This window comes from Perognathus longimembris, chromosome 6 (assembly GCF_023159225.1).
Source record: "Perognathus longimembris pacificus isolate PPM17 chromosome 6, ASM2315922v1, whole genome shotgun sequence".
NCBI classification, from domain to species: Eukaryota; Metazoa; Chordata; class Mammalia; order Rodentia; family Heteromyidae; genus Perognathus; species Perognathus longimembris.
In genome coordinates, this window is record NC_063166.1 from 52,016,654 (window position 1) to 52,037,497 (window position 20,844).

Here is a 20,844-nt window from a genome sequence, read left to right on the forward strand (position 1 = left end):
TAAGAACAGCTTGAGCACAGTGCAGTGGAACTGGACAGTAACTATGAAGACTGGAATTGGGAGGGAAGAGGCTTCTACAAGTTCCTTAATGTTTTGGATCTAGAGCCCTAGAAAATTCTCGTGGAGTCATCCTAAAAGACTTTGGGATACTTGTGGGCAAAGATCTGGACAGGGTTTTCAGAGCACTGTAGGCCTCAACTGTTCATTTTTTTTTCTTCTCACATTCAAAGATTTAAAGTTTTCATGGTTTACTGGCAAAGAAAAACTCCTTTGTGGAGGCCCCTAACCTGACCTCCAGCTTTTTATAGGAATTGCCCCCAGAAATAGGAGAATCTCAATTGCCAGCTAGAAGATCAAACAACTTCTGTTTCTTTTCTTCATTCCTTTTGTTGTTACAGGAGTCCCTTCCTGCTACTTCCTTGTGCCTACTTTTTTCCATTACAGCAGCTCTAGGGTGGGTTGATGGTGGGGACAGACGTACTCTCTGTGCTTGGACCTTCTTTCCCTTGAACTACTCCCTGTTACTCTTTGGAGCCTGTAGTTGTTCCTACAGTGCATGAAAGAGAATAGAAAAGTAGTTGAAAGTGAGGGATGCTGTCTGAGAAGAAATATCCTGGAAGGTTCTCAGAAGTGTAAGAGGTGGGTATAGAACATCACTATTTTTCATGGAATAATGGATCCAGATATTGAGCACCAGTGGCATCCAACATGACAAACAGAGAGAAAGAAACTGTTGGTGGTGTCTGTGGAAGCCACATTCACTACCACTCAGGACACAGTCTAGCCAGATTTGACATCAAATGAAGTACATCTGATTCCCAAGGTAGACAGATGATGGGAAAGCCAAGGCCTGATCAGAAACACACTTCTTTAGCTTCCACTTTTGGTGTGATTTGAGGTTGAGACACATAGGACACATAGGAATCAGGCCAAGGGAACAGGCTGCAATACATCACAACATGCACTCAACAATTTCTTTCTTTAAAAAAATTATCCTTAAGTAGTTTTACAAAAGTTGCCATTTAACAAAGCAGTTTATGAATACAATACATCTTGGTCGATGTCAATTTCTAAACCATAGCAATCTCTGCAGGGCAAACAACTGACCTTTCTGACAGAATGAATTGCAAGGAAGAAAACTACACACAAAACAAGAGTATAATTTTGCAGGTAAAAAGAGATCCCAAATAGGCTGGCAACAATTACAGCAACTTAAAAAAATCATTCATTTGAATTCTGATTAAAAAATATTACTGATACTCAAAGAAACTGTCAAATATGCTACTTATGAGATTGCTGGAAATTTGAACATGGATTATTTTAAGATACTGAAAAATTAGTATTCATTTTTCATTAGTTTTAGGTATAGTGATAGTAATTGTGGCCGTGTTAAAATTAGTACTTTCAGAAACATGCTAAAATTTTTAGGGGTGAACAATGTGATGTCTGGGGTTTCAAAATTCACTGGAAGGGAGGGCACAGATGGTGAATGGATGGAACGACTGCGTTGATGGTTGATGGGGCTGGGCTGGAGATGGTCACACGAGGCCGGCCACACTATCCTGTCAACTTCTGTGCATGTCTCACATCCATCCTCCCAAAGACAAAGCTCCCCACTCTAGATTCTGATGGCATGCTTCTCTCCCTCCCATGGGAGGAGAGGCAGGGATTCCACCCCTGCCACCGAAACCCTCTCCCCCCAAAACAACCCAGTCCTGCACGAGACAATTCGTTGTAAGAACTATTATGTGTTTTACCTTTATTGGGGTTTGGATAGCAGGATAATACTACCATAAAATGAGGGATTTCTTGAAACTGGACTTTACGTTACTGACTTAATAAAGCTGTCAGATGTGAAAAATGGAAAGAGGTAAATTGCAGGTATGGCTACATTTGGGAGAGATGGGGGAGAACGACGAAAGGATGATACTGATCAAGATGCATTGTACTCATAAGCTGACATGTTGAGTTAGAACTCCCTTGTACAACTACTTAAATCTCCCAAAGCTGTCACATTCCATCCTCATTAAAAAGGAAAAAAAAACACCTTTGGGGGCTGAAATTATTAATTTTATTTGAACAGTCAAAATGGCCAAATCACTTGACCAAGGTGCCATGGTGGGGAGGGGGAGGGATGGCAGGGTGAAGTCTGCTGCCACTGCTGAATGGAAAGCACTTGCTCTTTCTTGCCCACTCAGCCTTACTTGGGGAACAAATGTCAAAGACAGGTGTACAGAAATCGATTCTGCCAATGTACACCTGTGCCATGCATTCCCTTAAGCTTTCTACATATCTGGCCAACCTGATATTGTGTATGAGCCTTCAGACCAATGTTCAAAGTTATTTGAAAGTTATGTACCCAGGAAGCAGCTGATGATTTTAACTTATGTTGCTGTTTTCTTTTAACTACAGTTCGGTTTTATGTTTTTAATTGAACATTTTAAATTCTGTGCTTGTACCTTGAAGGTATTTTATTGTGAAATGTACAATTTTATAAATTAGGGATTTTATAAAAACCCAACAGTTAGAGCTTCTGGTTGCAGAGGGGACTAGCGAGGGAGCAGAGATTTCCACTTAGAACCTAGGACCAGAATTTATGCAGAAAATTCTGGAAGCAGCCATTTTGCTGCTTTATTGTATCCTGCTGGTGGGCGGAGCTGGGACCCTGGGAAACTGAGGCCTCAGCAGAAACACACCTCTGTTCCCACATTTGGTGTGATTTGGGGTTCAGGGTTTTCTGATAGCTTGGCAAAGGTGTGCATTTGTCATAAAGACACACTAGCAAAATCCTTCAACCTTCCTTCCTCTTAGACCTCAGATGTGTTTAAAGACCACCTCATTTTGTGAAGTCCCCAGAATGGGTTATACTTTTAGAAGTCCATGTCAGGCATACGGCAGACACTAAGGCACTGTTCTTCCCTAATCATTATGGGTCCATCCACATTCTCTTCTAAGAGATGTAGAGCATAGAGCCTGAAACAGTTTCTGTGGCACTGTTTTCATATATGGTTTTGCCAACGTGGGCAAAGAGGACTAAGATAGTAGCCTTTTCTTTTGGAAGCTAGAGACTCTGAAAGCCATTGGGCCAATTGTGTTTTTCTCTGGGAGCTCAGTGGTAAGGAAGGTGATTAGTTTCATGGTGTGTGACTCTAAGTTTCTCCATCAGTTCCTTCACTGTAATCTATACCAGTGCATGTTCCAGTAAGGTCCTACCCTAATGAAATGTGGTGGCCACTAAGAAAACAATGACCACTCTGCAGCTCCTCGAACAAATCTAGGTGTCATGTTGAGTGCATGAACAAGATTGCTCACAGCCCATCCTAGACATCAGCCACGCCAGGTGCTTGCCAAGGCCCTTCTAAACAGGTCTTTCTGTTATAAGTAGCCAGGATTACTTTCTTCAGGGCTCACCAGCAAGGAAAATTTACCATGTCAATTTTACACTGCTAACCTGATACGTTCAAACTGGCATTTTCTGAGTCCTCTACTCATGCTGCTGGAGAAGGTGGTCAGCTACATATGCTAGGGAACACAAGGGCTGATTGAGAGCAAAAAGGGACAGCTCCCATAGGAGAGACCACTTTGTGTCATTTATACATTCAGCACTTCAGTGACACCAGGCAAAAACATGAACAAGCAGGTTCAGTTTACCCAGAGAACAAACACATGAGCAATAGAATGCCTGATACAAATAAAGCTGCCTTGACTTCCAGAGGTAAAAAAAATATGGGATGTGGTGGCTGAAAAATATGTGAACAAGTATTTGACACTCTTTCTTCAGCAGACAGAGCCCTCCAGTGGCCAATACTTAGTGATTGGTTCCTAACACATCAAATATGGCAGGCATGATGGCATAACTTCTGAGATCACAGAAGGTGTAGCCAGAACCGTCATACTCTTTTTTTTTTTTTTTTTGCCAGTCCTGGGGCTTGGACTCAGGGCCTGAGCACTGTCCCTGGCTTCCTTTTGCTCAAGGCTAGCACTCTGCCACTTGAGCCACAGCGCCACTTCTGGCCGTTTTCTATATATGTGGTGCTGGGGAATTGAACCCAGGGCTTCATGTATACCAGGCAATCACTCTTGCCACTAGGCCATATCCCCAGCCCCCCTTCATACTCTTTCTCTCTTGCTCCAGAGGAAGCCACTCAGAAGTCCTAAGGAGGAGCACACATGACAACCTGAGCTCTGTGTGTGGGCTCTCTCCAAAGTGGACCTAATAACCACCCCAGCTAACACCTTACCTGCAATTTCAGGAGTGACTCTGAGCTAGGACCACCCCTACTCCAGCGAAGTTGCTGCTGGTTTCCTCTCAGAAATGATGTGAGATACCATATGTTTGTGGTTTGAAGCTCTTGAGATTTGGGGTAGTTTGTTATGCAGCAATGGATGACAGATACAAGAGTAAAGCAAGTCTGCAGGTGTGGGATCCTTGGTTTCAGAGGTCTCCCAGTTCTCTCTGGTTTCCTCTTCCCTAATCCTATGCAGAAACACAACTTACTATACTTCACCTTCTTTCTTATGAAAGTCAAGAGAAAGGCTGTTAGGTCCTGAATAGGTAGCAAGGGTTCTAGAGAGTTCTCAGTGAAACATGGAAGCTGTGATGTAGTCATTCGTGTGGATTACATGGGGCTGCTGTTATCATTAGTCATCAGAATCACAGGAACTCTCAATATGTTGCCAAGGGGTTAAGTGAGTTTACGATGATGAATGATGTAAACCAGATTGATGCTCCCTCTTCCTCCCCCCTCTTCCTATGTTACCACATAATTCTAGGCATAGGAAATTGGGGAAAAAGTTATGGAAGTCTGTTACTTACTTCATGATGACAATGTAGATGAGATACATCATCACAAGGACTAGGGACTCCCACCTGCACACAAACCAGAATGGTTACAGAAGGTGACTCTTGGCCCACACCACTCCACTCAGAGAACATCTGATGCCAGTGATACAGAGGGCAATGCAGGTGAGTAGCCAACATTTTCTGGTCTACAGATATTTTTAACACTGAATATGACAGCCAACAATCTTTCTCATCTAAAGGGAAAATTCTTTTTCTTTTCTGGCATTTACTCACCTAAAAGAGCTCTTGGAAAGCAACAAGTCTTTCATGTATATTGCTATGAATACAGGCCTCTATGTATAAATCAGTTCACAGCTTAAGCATTCACTGAGATTATTCACATATATATGTTATATATACATATACATATATATTTACAAGGGGAAAACAAACTAGAGGAATTGGCAAGAGTGACTGTGAGGCTGTTGGATACATAGGGGTTAGTCAGAAGTCGTATAGGCAGAGAGAGGAAAGAGATACATTCAGACAGAGACGGAGAGAGATCAAGAGATAGAGACAAAGTCAGGGAGAGAGACAGGAAGGTTGGGAGACAAAAAAAAAGAGAACCTGATAGAGGCAAAAGAAGAGGGAGAGGAAGAAAGAAGGAAAGGGAAAGAGGAAGAAAGAGGTGGAAGGGAGGGATATTAGGGAATGCAAATCCCATATTGTGTCCCAGAGGATGATCAGTGATTGGTCAAGTTGCAATTCAAACTCCCCACTTCCTAGTTGTTACCATAGATGTACTTGAGAGGGTATCAAGAAGTTACCATGTTGGATGGGGATGTCTTGTTTTTGTGCACCCTTATCTGCAAGTTCCTTATGTGACTCAATTAACTACAGATTGAAAATATTTCTTTAAAAGATCTACATTTGTACCCTACATGTTTAGACATTTTTCCTTGTCATTATTTCCTAAATGACACATCATAGCAACTGTTTATGTCACATTATCATTGCATTAGGTATTTTAGGAGAAAGTGTGCAAATGCTGTGCATATATTATGCCATTTTCTAAGGGATGGAAGCATCTTTGGATTTTGGTATTCTCAGTATGACCAAGAACCACCTCCCCCACCCCAAGGGATGATTGTATTTGTATTTGGTGAAGTTCATTTCCTCCTAAAAAAAAGCACTCTTGTTTCAAAATAAACACAGCTGAAATCAGTTTCTTTTTGAAGATTTGGAGTGAGTTAATTAAATGCCTTGCAATTTCTAGGACATGCTGGAATATTCTATAATGAGGAATGGAATCCACTGTTTGAAGTATTATCAAAATGTTACTGTGCTTTGATTGCGTAGATTAAAGAATCTGATTTTTAAAGAAAGAAACCAGCTCCTATACATACCCTTTCAACAAAATAAATTCTTGTGGATTGGCTGGGTAAGAAAAAAGCAGGAGAAGTGAACAGCGAAAAATAACTTCAAGTTCAATATATTTTGCATTCCCTAAATGAGGAATTGAAATCCCCAGAAGTTCCAAAGCAGCTACGGGCCAGTGGTGCAGAGTTTAATTCTCAGCGCTACCCATGTGAAAAATGCTCTCCATCAGCCCCTGCATGTAATAGCAATAATTACACAACAGGCTGGTGCTCTGAGAATGATGTTTTTCTGGGATCCTAGAAGCTTCCCTGGCTTAGTTCTTCCCTGGAAGTGATGACTGTGAATGATTTATGATTCCAACATCTTTCAGGCTAGAACAAGGCACACAACATCTTTGGGCCTCATTTATCTGTGGCCCTCTTGGACTGCCAACTCCATATACAGGAGCTCCAGTGCTCAGCCACAAGGCCTAGTGACTTGCTGCCTTTCAGCATCTACAGCCTTCAGATGCAGGCTTTGGGGGCTGCCCTCTCTTTCTTGGTCTGTCCTATTGAGATGTGAAAAGATGTTTTCATGGTAACAACTGAAGTTGACTTGTCCTAAAGCCTGCTTTCACTCCTCTTGCTGCAAGCTTCCACTGCAGCTGTGCCATGAAGATGAAAGCTTCCTTCAAAATAACAGACAAGACAGCAGCCTAGGGCTGGGAATATGGCCTAGTGGCAAGAGTGCTTGTCTCATATACATGAAGCCCTAGGTTTGATTCCTCAGCACCACATATATAGAAAATGACCAGAAGTGGTGCTGTGGCTCAAGTTCAGAGTGCTAGCCTTGAGCAAAAAGGAAGCCAAGGACAGTGCTCAGGCCCTGAGTTCAAGGCCCAGGACTGGCAAAAAAAATCCCCAAACCAAACCAAAACAAAACAAAAAAAACAAAGACAGCAGCCCAAAATTCTTAAGGATTTTCTGCGTAACAGCAGTAGAACCAATTGTAATCAACCATGATCATAACTTGCTTGGTCTTTAGGGCAGCCATGTTAGCAAAGGCCAGCAACACGGGGTCACATCAAAGCACCTACTATTTGCTAAGGCAGAGCGAGGGGTTTGCTAGTGGTGCCATCTATTTTCAAGAGGTTGCTTCTAGAAGTTTCCTTGCACTGCACTTTATCTCTAAGCAGTGTGTCTGAGGTGAATCTACTACTGCCTTGGGTGACCACATCTAATATGACAACTGATGAAGCTCTTCCTTACCTCTGAGACATGGGGTACTTCTAAGTATTTTAATTCCTTTCAGGATCTTGATCGCTACTACTAAAAAAAGTCCTTCTTAAAAAAAAAGTCCTTCTTACTTGGAAAAAGTTATACTAAGTGAAGTGAGCCAGACCCAAAGAAACATGGACTCTATGGCCTCCCTTATTGGGAATAATTAGTACAGGTTTAGGCAAGCCATAGCAGAGGTTCACAAGGCCCAATAGCTATACCCTTAGGAACACATAAGATGATGCTAAGTGAAATGAACTCCATGTTATGGAAACAATTGATATATCACAGTTGTAACTACTTTCAACGTCCTAGGTGTATGTGTAGTTTCTATTATTGATGATGCTCTTGTATCACCTTCCTATGGTTGTACCTACACTATCTCTGTAATCTTATCTGAGTATATTGGAAACCGTGTTTACTGGTATTGGAAGTAGGAAATTGAAAGGGAATACCAAATTTGAGAGACACAGGGTAAAAAAAAGAGAAATAACGACAAAAGCAATACTTGCAAAACTGTCTGGTGTAAGTGAACTGAACACTGGGGGGGGGGGGAAGGGGGGAGGGAGGGGGGCATGAGGGACAAGGTAACAAACAGTACAAGAAATGTATCCAATGCCCAACGTATGATACTGTAACCTCTCTGTACATCAGTTTGACAATAAAAATTTGAGAAAAAAAAAAAAGTCCTTCTTGTTGATTGATTATTTTGTGCTAGTCCTGGGGCTTAAACTCAGGGCCTGGGCACTGTCTTTGAGCTTTTGTGCTCAAGGTTAGTACTCTACCACTTTGAGCCACAGTACCATTTCTGGCTGTTTGGTAGTAAATTGGAGATAAGAGTCTCACCGATTTTCCTGCCCAGGCTGTCTTTGAATTGTGATCCTCAGATCTCAGCCTACAGAGCCCCTAGGATTACAGGTGTGAGCCAATGACGCCCAGCTCAAGACCTTCTTATTGTTTATGAGTCAATCTGGAGACCAAGTATCTTGCAGGATATTCTCCAGGCTGTCTCTACCTCTCCCCTCTTGGATGGAGGATAGAGTTGGCAAAAGTATAACACATAGGATTCTTCATCAGTGAGATAGATTTCCTAACATCCTCAAATTCTGGAAATCACAGTGATGTCCTCAGACACAGATACTTCCTCCAGCAGAGGGTTAGAACAAAGGGTTACTATTCGTTTTGCTGAAAGTGAAGCTAGATGAACATTTTCTCTAGCTCATTCTGAGCTTTAAGTAGTTCCGAGAGTTTTCTAACTACAGAATCTTTCCTATTCCAAAGAGGTTATTTTGCACTGCTCTACTTCTGCAGATCAAATATTTGAAAAAAATGTACCAAGAATGCACAGTACAATCAATTTCTATTTCCACTTCAAACATCTGACTCGCTCAGAACTTGACTCAAGAATAGAGATTTGGACAGTTGGTCAAAATGCAAAATATCCTATATTTGGGCCAACATTTCTATCAGAAATAACCACTGATATTCACAGCACTCTCTCTTATTTTTTTTTAATATCCAGAAACACTTCAATGGGTTGAAAGTCACTGATGTTCCTGCATCCTGACTCTTAGGGGATGTGTTCATTTGCTGAACTTGGTCTGTATACTTCTATATTTTGGATCTGGAATGCCCCTAAAGGCTCATGCATTGAAGGTGCAGATTCCCATAGAGAGGTGCTATAGAGAGGTAGAGAGGTCCTTGAACCTTTAAGAGGAGGCACCTGGTAGAGGATTTAAAGTCATGGTGGGCATGTCCTTGAAGACAATAGTGGGATCAGTCAACTTCTTCTGTTTTCCAGCTGTAAAGTGATAGACTGTGAAATTCTTACCAGACCAAAGGGTCAAAAACAACAGGGCCAACTGATCATTATAAAGACCTCCTAACTGTGACTGAGAATAAACCTTTTTTTCTTTATAGGGTGATTGCATCTTAGGTGCTTTGTTATAGAAAGACACACAGATACAGTTTAGAATGATCAGCCCAATCTTAGCCAAGGCCTAGCAAATAGTTGGATATAGAAAGGCACAGGAAGGTCACAATATTGAACCTGGATGATAAAAACACCTTAGCCAAGAAGATCTCCACTAGAACCCATCAGCCCAGGGCCCAGGGGAAAAGGGTTGCTTGGTGAAAGCCAAGTTAATGTCTTTGTTTAGTTGGACAGAATTCCTAAGGAATTCTAGTTGTTTCAGGCTGTCATGACACTTGTCTTTCCTAAACCCTAACTCTAGTCTCTTCAATATATTTGGGATCACAATCTAACAAGAAAAAAAGAGGTACTTACCAAGAAACCTTTTCATCATAAATGAACTGGGAAAAAAACAAAAAGAATGAGATTAGATATGTACACACACACACACATACACACACACACACACACACGAATGATGCTTTAAGATGGTCTGTTGACCTTTGTTGTTGGCATGGGGTAATAAGAACTGGTATGGAACAGGAAGCTCTTGTGGGCAGACTCTCTGGTTTAGTCATTAGCCAGGGTTTGCAGAAGGTGTGGCTGGCAGATTGGGGTGGAAATGTAGAGAGGGGAACAAGCATCAAGTAGCCTCCTGCTCCCTGCACCTTCTGTTCGACAGTGTAGTAACTGGGAAGGCTGTAATATGGGAAGCAGAAAGAGGAGCGGGGCAGGTCCTTCTGAATGTTAGTCCTTGTGTGCAACTGTGAGATTGCCACACTTCTAGGAGCAATGTGCAGCTTCTTTAGTTTCCACGATTCTCTGCGCTCAATGCTCTTCTTCCTCCTTTTCCTTCTCCTCCTCCTCTGCTACTAGGGTTTGAACTTGGGACTTCAAACTTTTGCTTGGTTTGCTTGCTCGGCTGGTGCTCTACTACTTGAGCCACGCCTCCAGCCCAGCTTTTTCCTTGCTAATTGGAGATAGAGTCTTTGTGGACTTTCTCTCCAGGCTGGCTCTGAAATAAGATTCTCCAGATCTCAATCTCCTAAGTATCTAGGATGACAGATGTTATTCATCAGCACCCTTCAAATGCTTTTCTTTTGATTGAGTTCATTGTTCTCCATAGAAAACCTGACATTATGACCAGAAGTAGGGGATCAGTATCTCCTGGTATCACATATAGGAGGGACCATGAAAGATAAATGCAATAACAAAGGTGTGTGCAGATCCAGGCTGGGCACTGTTGTCTGCCTGGCTAGGCAGGAGTTGGCCCTATTGAGAAGGAAGAGATTAAAGAAGGGTCAGAAGCAATGAGAGGCACAAGGGTCAAACAGATTTTTCTTATCAGTCAGGATTGAACATATGCACCAGGATTTAAGTTGATTAATCCATAGTCCATATACCATGTACGATCATGTCCCACTATGGGAAAATGCTAATATGATCCTTTGATTGGTGTAGGGCTGCCTAACTTAAGTAACTTTCCAGGGGCACTTGCATTTGTTCTACAACTCAGCACTGGTTCTTAATTTGGTGTTCTTCTCATAATATGTTGATCTACCCAAATAATTTGTAGAAATCAAATGGGCACATGTGTGTTATTCAGGCAGGACACCCAGGAGGTTTGACAGTCCATTCTGCACTCAGGAAATACAACTGCTTTGTACATGATCATCTTTGAGTTCCACTTCCCTTTGGAGGAAGGCTCTCTGGAGACTCAGATGCTTGCTGATCGATCTGGGTTTAAGTGTAATTATGACACTCAGATGGTAAACGTAGTTGACAGTGTGGGCCTTGCTTCCATCTCCAGTGATGAGAGTAAGCGCCAGTTATGTTGAGATGCGGGCCAAACCTCAAAGATATCCCACAAGACACATACAGGGAGCAGTCTCACATCTTGAAGCTCCAAGAGAAGAAGAGGAAAAAAGGAACACACTTGTTTGTAATTTATTCTCCTAACAAAGTGTTGAAAAAAAGGACACTGGATTCCTCATTTCTTTTCCTCTTGTCTTGGTCATTAAGTTCAACAAAATGACATTTCGATGAGAATGCCAAACCAGAATGGGAAAGAATGAAAAGAGTAAAGGAAAAACAGCCAGGCATTGGTGGCTCACACTGATTCAAAACCAGAAAAGTTGTCAAGAATTTATTTCCAAAACAACCAGAAAAAAGCCAGACTGGAGGTGTGGTGGAGTGCCAGCTTTGAGCAAGTGTGAGGGCCTGAGGCCAAATGCTAGTAGTGCCCCAAACAGAGGGGGTGGGGGTCAGAGGGAAACAATGCCATAATCTAGGCTAGATGGTATGAAAGCCTTGGGAGCCTTCACAGTTGTTTTTGTAGTTATCAGCTTTAAAAATTGCTATCAAGAAATAATAGAACAGACTAAATTATTTAAGCTGGAACAATTTTTATTAATTAGTTACTTCAATAGTAGTCTTAGCAATGAGCTGGCACAATCTGTTCATAGCCACTTAAGAGAATATAAGATAGCAGGGGAAGGGAAGCTTATAGAGCAGGCCAATTAAATTTTCTTCTATCAGAGAAAGTGAGCAATGCCAATAATACAAATACAGCTTTTAGTAAGCTCTTCTTCTCTGTGACCTTTCCCACAAATGGGGGCACAGGTCCTTCAAAAGGAGTTGCTCAGAATTCACTCACTCTGGAACTCACAAAATTACCTTCTCTATACTTTCTAGGAATCAGCATGGACAAACATGGATGTAGCTTTTTAATAATTTTAAGGATCATGTCCAAGAAAAATATGAGACTGGACTTAATTGTACAAAAGTCTCCAAACTGTGAACAAAGTCTACAGCGAGCCCAGTAAATCAAAGACTGAGAAAACTTGTATGAGGTTGGGCAAATGACCCAGTTAGAGGCAGAGCCTCTTGAGCTTGAAGGATTAGTATAGTCAAGGGAAAGGGAGGGGTGTGATTCAGGAGGTCAACAGGGAAAGAGAAATGAAGGCCATCTTGGGGCATGACCTAATAAACAGCAGAGGTCTGCAAACATCCAAACAACGGAGTTTCCCCTCTGATTTCTCTTCCTAGCATGAGGCTAGGGCATTCCTTGTGGGTACACGGTGTTGATGCTGAGGTTTCAACAAAGCCAGGAGGACTTGGATGTTTTGTGACTGATTGAGCAAGCACAGGTTTATCCCTGTATGTGTAATGGACTGTGTAGAATGAAAAGAAGGTTTATAAAAGTACAGAAACATGGATGACAGGGACTTAAAATCAGGAAGGCCTATAGAAAAGATAAGTGGAAATGGCCTGCTGTAAGAAAGGAGAAGGAAGGGAAGTAGGACTTAGCTCTGAATGCTCAGAGGGGGTCCTCTGGGCAAGTGGAGGCTGTTCGGTTCTTCTTGGGGACACTGAAAATGAGAAAACAGGCATGGATGGTAAAAGTGCCTCTTTAGGAGAGGACAAGTGACACCAGCCTGATGTTGCATTGAAATCAGTAGACTTTCAAGTCCCTAAAACGACATGGGCAGGTGTTACTTTTGCTTGAGGCTGCAGATGGTTCGGGAGAAATGCATTTGTTGTTACAGATTTTATTTCATTCAATTATCTTGAGATAAGCAATGCATATCCTTCTGTTCTTAGGCTCTAGCTGTAAGAAAAAAACAACTCCCTCCACCTCTTACAGCAGTTAATTCTAGTGTGGAAGAAACTGAAATCGCTTATTGCTGAAACAAGTTCCCCCCAGTGACCATTAGGTGGTGCTCACGCTCCAGTCCTCACCTCATGTTTTACCCTGCCAAGGCAGGGGAGTTGAAATGAAGTCAGTCCAAGTCCATTTTCAAAGCTTCATTAAATCTCCTGGAAGGAGGGAAAGCACTTCAAGGCAGACAGCCTGCTGAAGAGCCTTCAGCCAACCTATGGCTATCATTGGGTAAGATGGTATTTTAAGGAGGGGAGGGGGTTGTTTCTGCTTAAGGCTCTTTCTTGGGGACAAGTTAGAATTTAGGTGGACACTTGATCCCAGAGTTGCAATCTAGAGACCTCTTGTGTAGCCTTTGGAAGTGAGCTAGCCTTTCCACAATTGGGCTTTTGAAAGCAAGTCTCTGCTAAGCAGCTCTGGTCTTTAGATGGGCTGGGGCCAGGCACTGGGATGGTACTGATAGCTTAGACCTCAAGTTTGCTAAGCAAAAGGGGCAGGCCAGGAGCTCTGGTGTCTGACCCACACGCAGTCCATCCAAAGCTATCCTTGGCTGTGCCTCAGCTTTCCATGTGTTCTGCAGCTGGACTAAATGTGAACTAACAGGAATGGAAAAAAAAAAAAAAAAGCCCTCATTTCCCCAGGCTTCAGAGAACCATTTGGGTGCCATGGAAACCAGCTTGTCAATCCTGGTGTCTGGCTCTAGAATTCTTTTCCAGCAAGACAGGCTGACATCAGGTAGGTGAACCCCTATCGATGTCAGAGCATCCCAGGGAACTGCCAAAGCAGTAGCTGCACTCAAGATAGGAAGAGCAGGGAGAAAACTGGGGGTTAGGGGGCTGACCAGAGGTGAGGCTGGGAGGGGCAGTGGGTGGCTGCTTCAACACAGCCATGTCAGTCCTGAGGCTTGCTTACTGTAAGCAAGAGGAGATAGAGGTGGCTGCTTTGCTGCAGTTAGGGTTACAGAGCCTCTGCTATAATCATTGGCACCGCTAGAATCTTAAGCAGTGAAAATAATAGGAGCAAATCAATACCATCACTTTCTTTCCGGAAGCTAAAACCTTGAAAATGGAGCTAGCTCCCCATAGACTTTTCTCATTCCACAGCACAGGGACCCCCTCAGTTGATCTGCATCTGGGATCCTTACTTTTTCAGCTCTGGGAGCAAGCGGTATTTAGTCTGGCTTACCTGGCTTAGCTGAGGCCAGCGTAAATTTATACGGAGGGGGGTGGGGAAGGTATCCAGTGAAATATACCAGAAAACAGCTTAGACTTTAAGGCTACACAGAAATTCCCACTTCAGGACACCTTGCAGGCTGACTGGCTGGTGTAAGTGTTGGTAGGAAGGAAGGAAGGAAGGAATGAAGGAAGGAAGGAAAGAAGGAAGGAAGGAAGGAAGGAAAGAAGGAAGGAAGGAAAGAAGGAAGGAAGGAAGGAAGGAAGGAAGGAAGGAAGGAAGGAAGGAAGGAAGGAAGGAAGGAAATAAAGATGACCTAGAGACTGGGTTTGGAAAGAACTGCTTGTTGTATGTAAGTGCATAAGGGCAGACTCCAGGGAAGAAACAGAGTGAGAAAATAAATTTAGAAAACAGGAGATGAAAGTCTCAAAAGCAAAAGGCAGCACAAAAGACAAAAACAGCACAAACTAGGACATCCAAGTCATTTTTCTTATTAAAGCTTGGTGACTCTCTTTGAAAGCTTGCATTATCTAAGGCCAGCTGACCCATGACCTTGTTCAAGAAACAAATGCAAGGATGACCCTAGTCACCTAGTTTTGCCAGCATCTTTAAAAGTAGATAGCAGAGACTGCAAAATGGGCAACTTCTGTTTGTATGGCCCGAGTCAGTCTGTCACAATCATTGCCTATTACACTGATATTGTCACTTGGTATAAAGAGAGCTGAAATGAAAATGGGGTACAATGAGTGTACTCAAGGAAAAAGAGAGGTAAACAGTTAATTCCCAGGGAAAAATAGAAAAATCCCAGAATGGTCGGAGGTTGAGGCATAATGACTAATACAACCATTAAAAATTTCTTTTCTCTCCCATAGGAAAAGCAAGATAAGAAAAAGCAAGATAGATTTCTTCAGCTTGGTGTTGGTGGCTCATGTCTGTAATCCTAGCCACTCAGGAGGCTGAGATCTGAGGATGGTGGTTCAAAGCCAGACTGGGCAGAAAAGTCCATGAGACTCTTTTTCTTTTTTGTCATGAGATTCTTAACTCCAATTAGCCATTAGAAAACTGGAAGTGGTGCTGTGGCTCAAGTGGTAGAGCGCTAGTTAGCCTTGAGCTGAAGAGATCAGGGACAGCACCCATGCCCAGAGTTCAAGCCCTATGACCGACCAAAAAAAAAAGTTTTTTTTTTTCTTCAGTGGCTCACACCTGAAGTGAAATTGTGGCTCAAGTGGTAGAGCATTTGCCTTGAACAAAAGAAGCACAGGGACTGTGTCCAGGCACTGAGTTCAAGCCCCAGGACCAGCATACACACAGAAAACGGTTCCTTAAAAATATATTTAAGAGGGCTGGGGATATGGCCTAGTGGCAAGAGTGCCTGCCTCATACACATGAGGCCCTGGGTTCGATTCCCCAGCACCACATATACAGAAAACGGCCAGAAGTGGCGCTGTGGCTCAAGTGGCAGAGTGCTAGCCTTGAGCAAAAAAGAAGCCAGGGACAGTGCTCAGGCCCTGAGTCCACGCCCCAGGACTGGCCAAAAAAAACAAAACAAAACAAAAAAAAATATATTTAAGGGGGCTGGGGATATGGCCTAGTGGCAAGAGAGCTTGCCTCGTATACATGAGGCCCTGGGTTCAATTCCCCAGAACCACATATACAGAAAACGGCCAGAAGTGGCGCTGTGGCTCAAGTGGCAGAGTGCTAGCCTTGAGCAAAAGGAAGCCAGGGACAGTGCTCAGGCCCTGAGTTCAAGGCCCAGGACTGGCCAAAAAAAAAAAAAATATATATATATATATATACATATATATATTTAAGATCCATTGTCCTCATGAATTCTGAGAGGAGGAGGAGAACCTGTTTCTTTTCTGCCTAAAAATAAAACTATAAAATAAGAATGATTTAAAAGACAGTAACCGGCATATTTTGTTAGATGAAAGATTGGATTGTGTTAGTTGCACACAGTGGAATTACACTGGAGCAATGAAGACAGCCATATCATCTTAGGCACCCACTCTGGGAAACATGAGGCAGGAAGCTCCCTGATGTTGGCCAAGTCATTTAACCTCTAGAGCCTTGATTTTGCCATGATTTTAATGGTATTCATTCACTGGCTACTGTGTGTGTCATGAGCATTAAACTACAAAACCATTCTCAGCAGCCCCAGTGTAGCCCTTGGTCCACTGAATATTGACCTATGCTATAGATGCCTGTGAGGATGCATTTATATTTCCTATGTGATAGCTTGCTCAGTAGAATGGCACTATCCAATATGGCAGACACTAGTTACCTATGACTATATACATTTAGCTAATTAAGATAAAAAATGGAAAGTGCATAATTTATCAATATAGAAGCAAACACATCCTGGGTTGTATGCAAGTATACACAAGTATATTAACTGAAATATGGTATTTGCATGGGTGAATTCAAGTGGTGTAATTTTTTTTAAAGAAAACAAACTCATAGTGCAACAAAATGAATGCCAGAAAACTGGCACTTGAAAGGTGTGAGCGGAAGGCCAAAGAGAGAGGGGTGGATGAATAAAGAGGAAGGAAGAGAATCCAGTCATAATATTCAACCTATATCCCATGAATTTAAGAAAACTGAAAGGAAGGGTTAGGTTGGGAGGGAGAGGGAGAATAATAAAAGGGATGACGTCAATCAAGATGCATTGTACTTATAAACTGATATGTTGAATGGTAACTCCTTTGTACAACAAAGATAATAAAAATGTAATTATTAAAAACAATAGAAAACTTAGTAAACAATAAAGCACAAAAAAGTGCAGCAGTCTAGTCAGATCTACTTCAAGTGCTCAAAAGCCACATAATATAGTCTAGTGGCTACCATAGTGGATACAAAGTGCTAGACCATTTCTATCACTACAGAAGGTCTTTAGGGAGTGTCCATGGTTTGGATGAGTGTCCTCTAAGGTCCAGTTGTCAAAGGCTTGGTCTCTTGGGTGGCACTATTGGAAGGTTAATAGGACCCTTGTGAGGTGGAACCTAGCTCTCATTGGGGGCATGCCCTTGAGGCGATTGTGGGACCCAGCCTCTTCTTATTGTCTCTTGCTTTTTGGTCATTGAGGTAAGAGGTTGGTTCTATCCCACACTCCTGCCATGATGAGCCACTCTTATCAGAGGCCCAGAACAATCCTTACTCTTTCTAGTTGGCCACAGATATCTTGCTATTGTTACTGAAAAAATGGTGAATAATACAGAAGCACCGACCATCTCAGGCAGGGCTCAGCTAAGCAGCCTCTCTTTTTCATTTCAAGATCCTTTCACCTGGGCACGGGCAATGAGCACTCCCAAAATGGAGAAGGAAGCATTAGTTCTGACTAGCCTCACTGCTGGGCCTGTGCCCAGGCTGCCTCCATGAGCACTCCAACATGGCTACAGCTAGGCAGCACCGGTGGAGTGCAGTTCAGGACCAGCCCTGGTGATGAAGAACCTGTTCCACAGGACTCTCCCGTCTCCCTGGAAGTTTCTCTCCTCCTGGAGCTCTCTTGAGTTCCTGTCCTCAAACTGAGATGAAGGGTAAAAATAAAGTATTTCTTTGAGGGCAGCTGTTAGACTGATGATGCAACGAATCATTTGCATTTATGGAGATTACATGATTATGGAAATTACAGTAACATTTCAATAGAGGAAAGTGACAGGGCTGCTAGAATTTGGAAGAAGGGCAGGACTGGGAGGCCTGAGATGCCCAAGGTCCAAGGCTCCTGGCGGGTGGCAGAGAAACAGATGGAGGGTTGCAATGACCTGTAGCCTATAGGCATCTGTTGGACCTGTTGGATTGAAGGAGATCGGGAAACAAAAGAAACACCCAGATGGCCTCAGGGCTATAGGTAAGGGTGTCTCCAGTCACTGAGGAAGACTCCAGGAACTGTCCAGGTTTCCCAAGGCCTGGTGTAAAGAGTATCACGAGGGAGTAAGGTGGGGGGAAGGGCATGAGAAGAATATACTTTATGCTTTTGAAACAGTCATTTCTCTAGGTAATGATACAGTCTCATTTTTTTCTGCTTTCTCTTTGGAACAAACAAGCAAATAAAAGTAGTACCGAGCAATGTTTAGGTAATGGGTTTTGGAAAGCCTGACTTGATGTCTTTCTATGAATTGTTCTTTAGCTATGTTGGTAGAGGATGCAAGTACTTGTCCTACACCCCAGTTTTTACTTTCTGCCCTGTTCTTGTCCCATCTGTGTCTGCGTGTCTGCTTATGTGTCAGTTGTTTTAGATCTCCAGGAAGGATGATGATCTTAGCTCCTTCCAGGCCTACTCTGAGCCCTTTGCCCCTGAGCAGATCAGCATCTCTGGAGAAGCCATCTTGCCAGCTCTTTGGCAAGATCCCATGGCTGCCCTCAGGGCTCCCATGCACCACTCCAAGGGGCCTCTTGGTTGAGATGAACACAGAAATTGCATCTGGTCCCATTTATTCTGATCTTGCCCAGTGGGTGAATAGACTCTTTATTGTAGAACCTCAGGGGACCAACAGTTACTCTTTTTGATACTTCAGAACCCTATAATGGGGAGAACATTAAAAGAAATAATCTAATAGCTAAATAAATTGTTTGGGAAGGTTGGTAATTATTTTGTGGGTTGGAGAAAGGGCTTTTAAATAAAGGAATCTTAAGTGCCCATAGCAAAATCCTAAAGAAAGGCCTTGTATTCTATAAGGAAAACAGGAAGAAAAATGATTTTATTACCATCATATTTGGGTAGGAAGAGAACAAGAAACTCTGACCAAAAAAGCTACAGTGTATTTGTGAGTGACAGCCTGAGGCTGGGCCACGGAAGAAATTTGGAGACACTTGGAAAGTTGCTTTTGCTAAGTGCAGCCTTTCTGGAAGTGACATTCTTTCATTCTTTGTTCAGTTTTAAGCCTTATATAAAAATGACCCTAGAGAGTGTCGCTTCTATTTAACAAGAATAAAATAAGCCAGGAAGATGAACAGGAATTAGAAATCCAGATGGAACATGAGTTCCTCAGGTTTCCATGATTCCTTTTCTTTGAGAATCTCAAGATTTGGTAATTGCCTAGCTATGATGATGAATACTCAGAGGCAAAAGGTTTCCAATCATGGCACAAGGTAGGGTCCTAAAAATGCTATGTGATGTGAGTGTGACTGGCCTGTGACACCTGTCACCCAGTGATTGACAGGGTTGATTCAACTGATTTGATTAGCTGGGTGGTGTTCCCTTCTTCCCTCATAGCTCCATGCTTACTCCAGTCAAAGAAAATGTCCATCGCTATAGAGGAGGACTGCTCTTCAGTAAAGGGTTTAAGCGTAGCTGTACTCCCTGCTAGAACCTTCAATTGTACTCTCAAATGCTGTGCTGTGCCTCTGGCATCAGAATCCCATGAGGGTGGAGGAAGATGCTGGCTGAAATGCAATTTCCCAAGTTTCAGACGACAGCCTGTGGAATGGATTTCAATGGTTCCTGAGTTTTCAGTAGGCTAGTTGTTTCCAATGCATCCTCAAGTTGGGGAGAATACCAGTCCAAGGAAAAAGAGCCAAGATCCGGCCCTGAGAATGCAAACATTAACACTTCTATTTCTTCTTAACAATGGTTCAATGCAATGTTTCTGAAGATCACCAAACTCAGGCTTTGAAAACATGTCTGAAATATGCAGCGTACATTTTCCAGGGTGGGCAAAGCCATGTGATTTTGTAGTTCATTGCTGGTGGAGGAAATAGCTGCCCTGGCAGCCTACACACTGGACTGCCTCAGCTGTGATTTATACATCCTACCCTGAGGGTGGATGGTTGTTTGTCCCAAAGACCAGGCTCAGGGGAATGTCACCTGTGACCCACAGGAGCTAAATCTCTTTACTTCTTCACACATCATTAACAGCAATTTTACATTTGTTTTGTCTTGGACAGGTCCAGATAAACTGGCCCCCAAACAAGTTATTTCACACACAGTCCAGGAGGTGTCAATGCTGAAAACAGAGTTTAAGAAGACTGACACCAGAGAAATCGCTCTTGGGAGTAGAGATTGCTAAGCTAGAGCTCCTGGCAGACCTTGACCTTCTTCAATCCATCTCATTACCTTGTCTTTTTGAGCCTTGTCATCTCTTTCTGAAATTCAGCAAAGTAGATGGTTCATTTACACTAAGGCTTATCCATGTCTTTTGAAAAAATATTTTTCAAAAATCATGCTAAAACACCCCCAAAAGGCAGAAAAGCACATGATGAAAAAATAACACATGATGAGTATAAGTTGGCTTATCTCAGGCCAAATTCTACTGGAACGAGAATTTGGTAAGTATGGGTTGGGGCAAAAAAGAGAGATTATGAGGTTCCATGGTAACAACCAACAATAAGTACACAGTTCCTGTGTCTATTAACTAGGTCTTGGAAAGATGAAACACATCTTCAACTCCAGCATGGCCTACTGAGCCATTCTCCACTTGAGATGGGTGTTAATCTTCTTAACTTATTCTTGTCTCAACCCTAGAAGCTCTGGAGGACAAGCGTCAGTGCACATATAACTCCATGTTTAGAACGTACCTCGCGATGGGTGGCAAACCTGAAATTTTCAACACAAGAAACTGAAGAACACAGCTGCTTCCAAGTGCCATGATGCATATCAAACAGCATGTTTATTTCACTGGCATAGAGAGTTCCAATAAAATAATGTGCAGGAGAGTGCTTTGTGAAGTAGATGACTATAGAT

General features: G+C 42.7%; 1 protein-coding gene across 1 annotated transcript in view; it reads right to left on the bottom strand.

Annotated features, from left to right (window-relative positions):
- The window catches only part of Slc24a3 (solute carrier family 24 member 3), a 485,462-nt gene that overhangs the window by 37,927 nt on the left and 426,691 nt on the right, over positions 1-20,844 (bottom strand). Inside the window, exons 8-9 of the mRNA XM_048348728.1 lie at positions 9,707-9,732; positions 4,817-4,870 (exon numbers count right to left, since the gene is read on the bottom strand). Of these exons, the coding sequence (XP_048204685.1) occupies positions 4,817-4,870; positions 9,707-9,732 (80 nt within the window). The remainder of the gene's footprint in view (positions 1-4,816; positions 4,871-9,706; positions 9,733-20,844) is intronic.